The 9,425-nt window shown below is 33.7% G+C and overlaps 2 protein-coding genes across 5 annotated transcripts in view; one reads left to right on the forward strand and one right to left on the reverse strand.

The window, feature by feature from the left end:
* On the reverse strand, positions 146 to 3,847 carry LOC107619746. Of its 3 annotated transcripts, XM_016322036.2 has the most exons (6): positions 2,822 to 3,845; positions 2,055 to 2,137; positions 1,626 to 1,737; positions 1,339 to 1,391; positions 675 to 873; positions 146 to 584 (listed from the first exon to the last, which is right to left on the reverse strand). In XM_016322036.2, exons 1-5 carry the CDS (start codon positions 3,792 to 3,794, stop codon positions 724 to 726), a joined length of 1,371 nt encoding a protein of 456 aa, XP_016177522.2. In that variant the 5' UTR covers positions 3,795 to 3,845; the 3' UTR covers positions 146 to 584; positions 675 to 723. The 3 variants fall into 3 exon arrangements, with proteins under 3 accessions (XP_016177522.2, XP_016177521.2, XP_016177523.2); XM_016322035.2 differs by having other exon boundaries at positions 146 to 873; positions 2,822 to 3,844; XM_016322037.2 differs by lacking the exons at positions 146 to 584; positions 675 to 873 and adding an exon at positions 891 to 1,051 and having other exon boundaries at positions 2,822 to 3,847.
* The window catches only part of LOC107614694 (transcription factor bHLH18-like), a 3,897-nt gene continuing 2,235 nt past the window's right edge, over positions 7,764 to 9,425 (forward strand). The window contains exons 1-4 of one of the 2 annotated variants that reach the window (XM_021110851.1): positions 7,764 to 7,923; positions 8,130 to 8,298; positions 8,932 to 8,976; positions 9,013 to 9,338. In XM_021110851.1, the coding sequence (XP_020966510.1) occupies positions 7,885 to 7,923; positions 8,130 to 8,298; positions 8,932 to 8,976; positions 9,013 to 9,338 (579 nt within the window). In that variant the 5' untranslated portion in view covers positions 7,764 to 7,884. Of the gene's footprint in view, positions 7,924 to 8,129; positions 8,299 to 8,931; positions 9,339 to 9,425 lie in introns of both variants that reach the window. The other variant, XM_016316836.2, reaches the window with a different exon arrangement.

Genomic DNA, 9,425 nt, shown 5'->3' on the forward strand with positions numbered 1-9,425 from the left:
AAAATAGGATTTTTTTTTTTTTCAATGATTTTACTTTTACTATTAAAATTTTGTCAAGCACATTAAAAAAATTCTTTTTCTAACAACTTAATGGTACCCAAACAAACTCTACATAAAAAGAAATAAAAAACAGTAATCAACAATCTAGTTGCAATAATCAAAGAGGATGATACTCCGGGGAAAATATATTGTGAAAGCAGAACATTTTGCTAACCTAATTATCTGTTTTCCCTGATACATGATATGATTCTTGTGACAAACAAAAAGCTATTGAAAATTAAAAATTTTCACATAATTCAACCTAGAATGATATAATGGGTTGACCATAAGACTAATCTAAATCTTCTCCCTGAAAAAATGGACCAACATATCTCTTCAACAGTTGACACAGCAGAATCATACTAATCAAAACTACAAACAAAACAATGACTCGCCCAGTTGGCCAGTTTCACTGAAAATGTTTAAAACTGGACTAACCTTCTGTATGAGGAATACTTATGTAGTCCTAGAACACATTTAAAATTATCAATAACCACTATTTTTTCTTTGCATCCAGATCATAGAAGTATTTCTCCCTGGTCTACCTGGTCAGATTATCAACAACAATGATGGGTAGTTGTCTTTTTGTATAGTCCAATTAGTTTATGTTCAGAGGGGTCTTCTCATTAGCTTACCAGAAGAATGACCATATGAACTGATTGCATGACTTGATCTACCTCTGGCCTATGTTTTGCGACCATGATCTGGATTATCACGTAGACCTAGCTTAGATATAACGAAACAATACGATTCCCAATCAGTTCTTCTGAGGTATTTCAATAATCTTTTTCTCCTCTGAACCATTGCGATCAAGCCTTTACGAGAATGCACATCCTAAATCATGATGGAATGAATCAAGTAAGGTATACGAGAGTAATATGCTAAGAAAGATTTTCACCATGTAATCCGAAATAAAAATCGAAGGGTCAAGAGACGGGTTGAAATCAAAACAGTGGTGACACTGCACAAGAGGGATCTCAAGGGTGAACTAATAAGATGGATCATGGCAAGACTGCAAAAGTGCAAATTGAATTAAGAAGCAATCATATGACCAGCAATAATAATACACTATTTTTTGTTCATCTGATATACTAGTAGTAAGGATGCTTATTCGGACCATTGGTTTTTATCTATAACTTTACATACATACAGCTTAATAGAAGTCCAACTCAAACAGAAATAGCTCCAGATTCATATGAAATTGGTTGGTTCAAAATTCTCTTTTGCCACCAGTAGTTATTTTCATTTCAATATATAGAAGATTAAGATCAATGAGAGATGTTGAAAGAAGTAACTCACCTTCTTGTGTAGAACAGCTGATAGATGCTTAATCTTAGTTGTGAGTTGTGCAACTGCATGAAACCAAAAATGACATAATTGATTCCATAACAATTTCTTATAACCATTTTCATAAGCATTTCCAAGACACTTTTGATATTATCACTTTCATCTAATTATGAACCTATATTGCAATAAGACAGTCACACAATGTTTCAGATTTGATAGGAATGTAACTAAAGCAAATTCATTCCCTTCCTTCCACATGCTACTCATAAATAAAACAGTTAATTAGTAATAGCCCTTACCTTGAACTCGAGCAGATCCACAGTCTGATTCTGACATTTTGAACTCATCTCTAACCTTTGCAAGTTCAATTTTCAACTTTTCTTCTGAGGACATATTATCTGGATGGAAGTACTGGAATTAGCAAAAAGTGGCAAAGTCAGGGTATCAAATTTGTTAAAACTCAGAAGTATCAACAATCTAATACGGTAAGTTATTATAGATATTTCTAATAAAACCAACACATATCAACAACGGATTCACTCAATAGTATCAAGGAGCAAGCAATTTTGAAGTATAGAACTGTGAAGTTAATGTCAACAACAATGGATTCGACATGGAATAGGTAATGTCGCAAGTTTTGAGTTTGACAATGGAATGAAGGTTCAGATCACCAAAACAAGGAGTATACCAAATAAATAGAAAACAGGCCAAAGCGAACCATTACTTACTTTTTCAACAAGATGCTCTTTACGGGGATCCGAATAGTAGGCTGGAGTCCCAATCAACTGGCTTAAGATATCAGATTTCTGCACTGGATAATTCAAACAATTAGTAATTCGCTTTTAATCAAAATCATGCCACATTAGTTTCACACCACGATCAGAGTCAAATTTAACAAATATACACAAGAACTGAGATTGATTCCATCCCATCACATCAAATTAATGGTGATTCATGACAAGCCTATACTTCATCAACCTCATGCCAAATTTTAAAATGCAGCAATGACCAAGGGTCTATTTGAGATGGCTAAGGAGGGAAGCGGAGGACGTGCCACAGTGGGGACAACTGCAGAGAGCATGCTTGAGGGAGTTAAACTAGGAAGGAGAGACAAGGCAAACAAGGGACACCATGTCCCTAACTCGCTACCGCAACCAAATCCGGGGATTAGAGACAGGGTGGATCCCCTCCCCCACACAAAACTACAAAACATAGCCTAAGCTTTATCTCACTAGACGGTGTGGAACAATGTCATCATGTTCCTATAATCCTATCCTAAATCCCAATCAAAGTTATATCCAAGTTGAAGTGAAGTTCTAAATTCAATCCATAATATTAATTAAATAAATAAAAATAACAACCAACAAGCTTTTACTGATTCCTATTATGTACTAATCCCTATAGTCAACTCAACCCCTCAGAATTGAAACCTTCAATATCATGTGAAAGATAAAATCAAATCCAAAAACACAAGAAATTAAAGCTTGTTACTAACGTGAACTCTTCCTAGACTTTTCATCTTCAGATACCAGGCACTCTCTCATGTCCTTGAATAATACCCCTCCTGTGACATTGGACTCAGCTTCCTCCACCTCCTTCTCTCTCATCCTCTTCAACCTTTCGTTCAATTCTTCAATAGAGAACCACTCTTTTCTCATTCCCTCGGGTCTCAGCTTCTTCAATTTCTCCCCCAATTCGCCAAAGCTATAAACCTTCATAAACTCGGATTCTTCCTTGCGTCTCTTCTGCTTCAACACAGAATCCGGCAACCAGCTCGCAGTGCCAACCACATTCTCCGGCGAGGATGCTCCAGCTGCCGCGGTGGCGGAGGAATCTAACGGCCTCGATCTCAGCACCTCCCTGTACGCCTCCAACGAAAACGAATCAGCTCTCCTCCGGTCTCTGGCGCGAGCCTCTCCTGGCTTCCGCAAGTCATCGCGAACGGCACCGAGGTTGAAAGGTCTCCTCCCTCCGCCGTGCGCCGTACCGGAGGATTCCATGTCCGGAAAGGGCGTTTTCCGGCGCACGGTTCGGTCGTAGATATCACTGAATGAAAGCGATTCGTCCGGCAGAGTTTCGGCGGCGGTGCGGCGGCGGAACTCGGAGAGGGTGCCACGGATATCGTGGAGAGAGTTCTTCTGTTGTTGCTGATGTTGCTGTTGCTGTTGCTGCTGATGATAATGAGTGTTGGTGAATGAGGAGGATTGCTCTGAGGGTGTTGAAGGATATTGTGATTGTGATTGTGATTGTGATTCTGATTGTTGGTGTTTGAGAGTGTGTTTTAGGTCTCTGAGAGAAGAAGAAGAAGAAGATTTGGAGAATAAAAAGAACAAAGCGGGGTTTGTGAAAGGGTTGTTGTTGGGTTTGGTCCTGAGTTGAAGAAGAAGAAGAAGGGCCATGGCGGAAGGAGCAAGATGATCAAAGCGAGGGGTTTTGAGAAGGGTTCTAAGAGTGCTTACAATTTGCATGGTAGAATAAGGGGAAAATTACTAAAGGGTTTACTTGGGATAAAAGTTTCGTTTTTTTCTTGGTATTACTCGGGATAAAACTGAGTAATTCTTGGCATACAAGCGATTAAGGCTTGTAAGCTTTACAAGTTCAATTAAAACTAACGCTCAAAACACGTTTCGAACCATTCTTCTTCCTCTTCGTCTTCTCATTCTTCTTTTCTTTCGTTTCTTGCCTTCTCTTTCTCCTCCTTCTTCTTCTTGCCGCACGTTCTTCTTCCTCTTACTCTTCTTTCTTCTCCTTTTCTTTCGTTTCTGCACGTTCTTCTTCATTGTCTTCCTCTTCTTCTTCATTTAGGTTCTTTCTCTCTGTTTTATCTTTTTTTTTTCGATTTTTCATGGTGAAATCGTTTTTGAAGAAGAAGAAGCAGTAGAAGATGAGGAGGAGAAAGAGAAAAAGTTCTGAATTATGCATAAGATGTATTTTAACAAATTTTGGGTGTATTTCTTTAAATCCTTTGGGTGTATTTTCTGTAATGCTTTGGGTGTATTTCTATAATCGTTTGGGTAAATTCCTGTAACCGTTTGGGTGTATTTCTGTAATCATTTTGGGTGTACTTCTGTAATCGTTTGGGTGTATTTCTGAAGTTCCATTATCTTCAAAAGAATTACAGAAATACACCCAAAGGATTACGAAAAATACACCCAAAGTATTTAAGAAATACACCCAAAATTCGTTGCATAATTCAGAACTCTTTCTCTTTCTCCTCATCTTCTGCGGCTTTTTCTTCTTCAAAACGATTTCAAAGCTTGATTTCAGAAATTATGAAAATCGAAAAAAAATAAAGAAGAAGAGGAAGAGGAAGAAGAAGAAGAACGGTTCTGAATGTAGCGCTTTGAAAATAGGAAACGTTGAATAACGCATTAAAAGGCCTAGTAACTTGTAAGACTTGTAAGTCAAAAAGACTTGTATGTGTAGCACTCCTCAAATTTATAAATTATAGTTAGAAAAAATTTAGGTACAATAAATTTTATCTGAAGTTAATAATTAAGAATAATTAGATAATGCCAATGAATAATAGTTTAAATGACATAATCTCTCCATACTCAATTAAGAAACTGTGGGTTCGAATTTTTAGTTAAAAAAAAATCATTAAATAATAATTTAATTAAATTTATTAAATAATAATTTAATTAAATATATTAAATTATTTATCGAATAGTTTTGTTGTTAATATTTTTGTTGGAGGTGTAAACCAAAACTTTTTATGTTGGAGGTGAAAGAAAAACAAAACTTAGAATCCTTGCCTAAAGGAGACCCATTTATATTTTGGGCTTAATTGCTCACTTAAAATACTGGGCCAAACATTGATCAAAACAGATACTGGGCCATGCTAACTCAATTACTCAGCCCGTTTTATTAACCAAAAAAAAGAAGAAAGAAAATTACTCAATAAATTTACTGCATTCTACTATTCTACATCCAATTTTCAAATCCCAAGAATAATATTCACTGAAACAATTATATATAAATGCTCATCTTTGCTTTTAATCTGGCTCACAAGAGGTACGTACAAATGTGACATTAAGTTTCTTGATTGGTAGAGAAAACAATATAGAACAATATGGAAAAAAGTTTAATTTGTTGTGTTTGGTTAGAAAAAATGGTTTTATTCTTTTGTTTTACTTTCTGAAATTAATTTTGTCCCAACTTTAGCAACAGATAAAAATAATCAACCTATAGAACTAAGGAGAGAAATAAAATTAGAAAAAGTCTAGGGCCAGCAATTTTATTAAATTTTGGCCAGCATGTAACCAGCAGAGAAAGGTGAGTCACTAGATGAAATCTCACACCAATCTCATACCATTAAATCATCATTGATGGCTATTTGATGGCTACCAATCACAAAAGTTGGCAAACAAAATAAAAAGAACACACAGCTAATGAAGCAAGTTGGCAAACACTCACCGACTCACGTGCATAACAAGAAGACAAATTAAACGTCCTCTTGCATAGCAAGACAAGGTTTTTCAGCAATTTTATATAATCTTTTTTCGTTGAACAATATATATGATATATAAAATTTAATGATGTTAAGTTCACATCTGAGTTTGACAAAAGAAACAGGGCAACACATGTTACGTACATTTTGAAATTTAATGAATGCATGGCGAAGTTCGTACCTTATTGGATTGAAATGAATTGAAATTGCAGTTTTGAGTTCGATGGTTTTATACAACATACATTACACTACATGACATGCATATCGGAAAGGATTAAAGCTTTTCTTCCACGGTCAAATTGAAGCACCTCTTCATTTATCAAAGTTCCAAAACATATATATGTTATTCCAAAGACATTATATTATAAAACATAACTTAATTGAGACAGGGACAGAGAGACATAAAATCGTGTTTGACGGAGGAGATATGGATAGAAACAATGTGTCCAGAGACATTGAATTAGGGTATTTTGTGTCCATCCTGACAAAAAGACACGAGGATACTAACAAAGGACACAATTTATTTTTTAATTTTTCTTTCATTATTCTTATTAATTTTTCATAATTATATTTTTTTTGTGTCTCTGTCCTTTAGGTAGTGTTTGGTTGATGTCCATGTCTCAATGAGACATGGACACGGTGACACATGTCTGCTGTTTGGTTTGGTGAGACACAGATTTTTGATGGACACGGGAGGACACGGATGGACACGGAGACACTAAATTTGTGTACCTCCAATTTGATGAGACACTGAGACACAACTTGTGAGACACTAATTTTTTACTCTTTTACCCTTATTCAATTTTTAAATTTTCAAAATTTGTCCTCTTATCTCTTCAAATATTTCTTTTTTACTTCCTCTTTTAGATTTTACAACTAAATTTGTTCTCCCGTTTTTTTCAAAAAAAAATTATACATTTAATTTTTTATTTATTTAAATTTTAATTAATCTTTGATAAATTTTAGACTTTGGTTTTCTATTTTTTTTTTTCAAAAAAAACTGTATATTTAATATTTGAATGATAATTTGAGATGATATTAAAAGAAAAAAATACGAAAAGAAATAAAAATTTAATGGTAATGACATGTAGCATTTGAGGTGATGGGTGTGGAGTGGTGTTGATAAAATTGTGGTTAAATGAAGGGTAATTCAATCTTTTTCAAATATTTGTGTCTTGTTCATTAACACAATACATAGACACAAATATTTTATGTCTATGTCTTTAATGTCTGTGTCTTTATGTCTATGTCTCATCCTATACATCAACCAAACAGAGCATGTCTTGTTCTCAGTGCCTTATCCTGTCATGTTCTCAGAAACAAACGCAGCCTTAAGTATCGAAGATTTAAATAAGAATTCATTAACCAACGACAAACGACAAATCTTTAGATAAAATTTAAATTCATGACAAATTAGTACTTAATCTACTAAACTATAAAGCTACTTTCTTCTTGACAACAAGTAATTAATTTTCAGATCAATAGAATGCAGTGTATAACCCTTTGTTGTATTCTTGGCGATGCCTCACCTTTATTTATGAGGTACATTATTTCTACTTACTCATTAGGTCAAAGACTAATCGGCACAAATTTAAACTTTATTTAAGAATTTAATATTAATTAATAAATTATTACATATATTGGATAAAATTTAAATTTTTTATACTCGTTTAAGTGAACAAGTGTACAGATTACTCAACAAACTCAATAATTTGGTTTGGGTCCACATAGTTTCAACTAAATGCAGAAGATACACAACATAAGTATAAATAAAGATGAATTTATTAGGACCAAAATTTGCTGACTTCAATTCTGTGAAACAAGATTGGACCTTATTATGGTACTTTAATTTAGGTCACTGATAAATGGGCTACCCTATCTTTGGCGGACAGTGGTCCTATATCTCATCGTAATGATCATCCAATGATGAAGATATCCACAACATGTCATCAAGACAAATTTTAGATCCAACGGTTCAGATTTGATATGCATGTTCAACGAGTCTTTCTCTTTTGGTTTTTCTTTTGTGTGCTTTTAATTCACTTCCATTCCCCCCATATTCACATTCATATTCATCCTTCTCTTCCTTCTTCATTCTTCCATTTCCAATGGGGGAGCCATGCCACAATTATTGGTACTCTGACATGGTAAATAATTATCAACTATATATATATATATCCAATATATATCATTTTACTATTATAAATTTATATTTATAATATTCTACGTATTTTTTGGACTAGGTTATATTATATATTAGAGTATATATATGATGAACATAGTTTTATGTATAGGTATATAAATGTTTGTGTGAATTTTGAATTAATGTTTATTTGTTCTTTTTATATTTAAGGGGATCCAAGATGATGATATCTTCAACCAACGTTACAAGATTAACACATCACTAATTGTTGATAAAGATCATATCATTAGGGAGATCATGGATCATCATGATTATCATCACCAACCAGCTTTCTCATCTGAAAGTGATAATAGTCACTCTCCCACAAATAATAATCGAAGTAAGTATATATTGTTTAATAATATAGAAAATTTATATATTATATATTTTTTATAATTGAGATTAACGGTTAAAATTATTAAAATATTAATGTTTTGGAGATATTTAAAATTCTTCCAATAATATATATTATTTAATTTTATCAATGATTATTCTTTTTTTTGGCCTTATATTAAAGGTTCATTTTTTTGGATATGTAAATTTTGCGTGTGTTGTGCATAGTTATGAAAGTGGGTGGTGCTAGACATGAATGTAGGGACAATTTTTTCTGAACTATGAAGTGAAGAAAATGGACGGTCTGATTTCTTTATTAAAAAATTAAGAACACAAATCGGACTGTCCGATTTGTGTGGGAGGGAAAATCGGAGGGTTCGATTTGTACTTTTAAATTTTTTTTTATTTTGAAAATAAAAATCGGATGGTCCGATTTTAATGTTAAAATTTTTTTAATTGTCTAAAACACAAATCGGACAATCCAATTTGTGTACTGCAAATTTTTTTAATTTTTTAAATATAAATTAGAGGATCCAATTTGCTATTGACACCACAACTGCGTAAAATACCCATACACTCTATAACTACGTCCTACATCATTCTCAATTCCATATCTAAATTAAAAAGTGTATATTAAAAGGTGGTGGAAGTGGCAATACTAGAGGTTTTGTGTTTAACAACAATAATAACAATGGATCCATGTCCATGTTCTCTCAACAACATCAACATGCACCATTATTGTTGGATATGAAAGCTTCTACTTCAACATCTTCTCCAAGATCATACATTCTATCTTTCCATGATTCCACCGTTATTGCCACCACGGCGGCGGCCGCGGCTACTCCTCCTCCTCCTCCATCATTAGAAACCTATAATAACAATGGGAAACGACCATACCAACACATTGAAGTGCCATTAGAAAATCAAGCAAAGAAGGTTAGAAGCTCCTCAGAGACACTTGATCACATAATGACTGAGAGAAAAAGGAGAAGGGAATTAACTGAGAGATTCATAGCACTTTCAGCCACTATTCCTGGCTTGAAGAAGGTTAGTACTTAGAATATACAAGTTATTATTGTATTATTTATTATATCCATTTAATTTCTATTCACTATTAGTGTATATATATTTTAC

Source organism: Arachis ipaensis, chromosome B09, assembly GCF_000816755.2.
Source record: "Arachis ipaensis cultivar K30076 chromosome B09, Araip1.1, whole genome shotgun sequence".
NCBI lineage: Eukaryota > Viridiplantae > Streptophyta > Magnoliopsida > Fabales > Fabaceae > Arachis > Arachis ipaensis.

Excerpts from the sequence above, each read along its gene's own strand:
- LOC107619746 (XM_016322036.2), bottom strand. The coding sequence starts at position 3,794 with ATGCAAATTGTAAGCACTCTTAGAACCCTTCTCAAAACCCCTCGCTTT. Across the intron at positions 1,738-2,054 it reads AAGAGCATCTTGTTGAAAAA|TACTTCCATCCAGATAATAT; the intron begins GTAAGTAATGGT and ends TGCTAATTCCAG. Across the intron at positions 1,392-1,625 it reads TGGATCTGCTCGAGTTCAAG|TTGCACAACTCACAACTAAG; the intron begins GTAAGGGCTATT and ends GGTTTCATGCAG.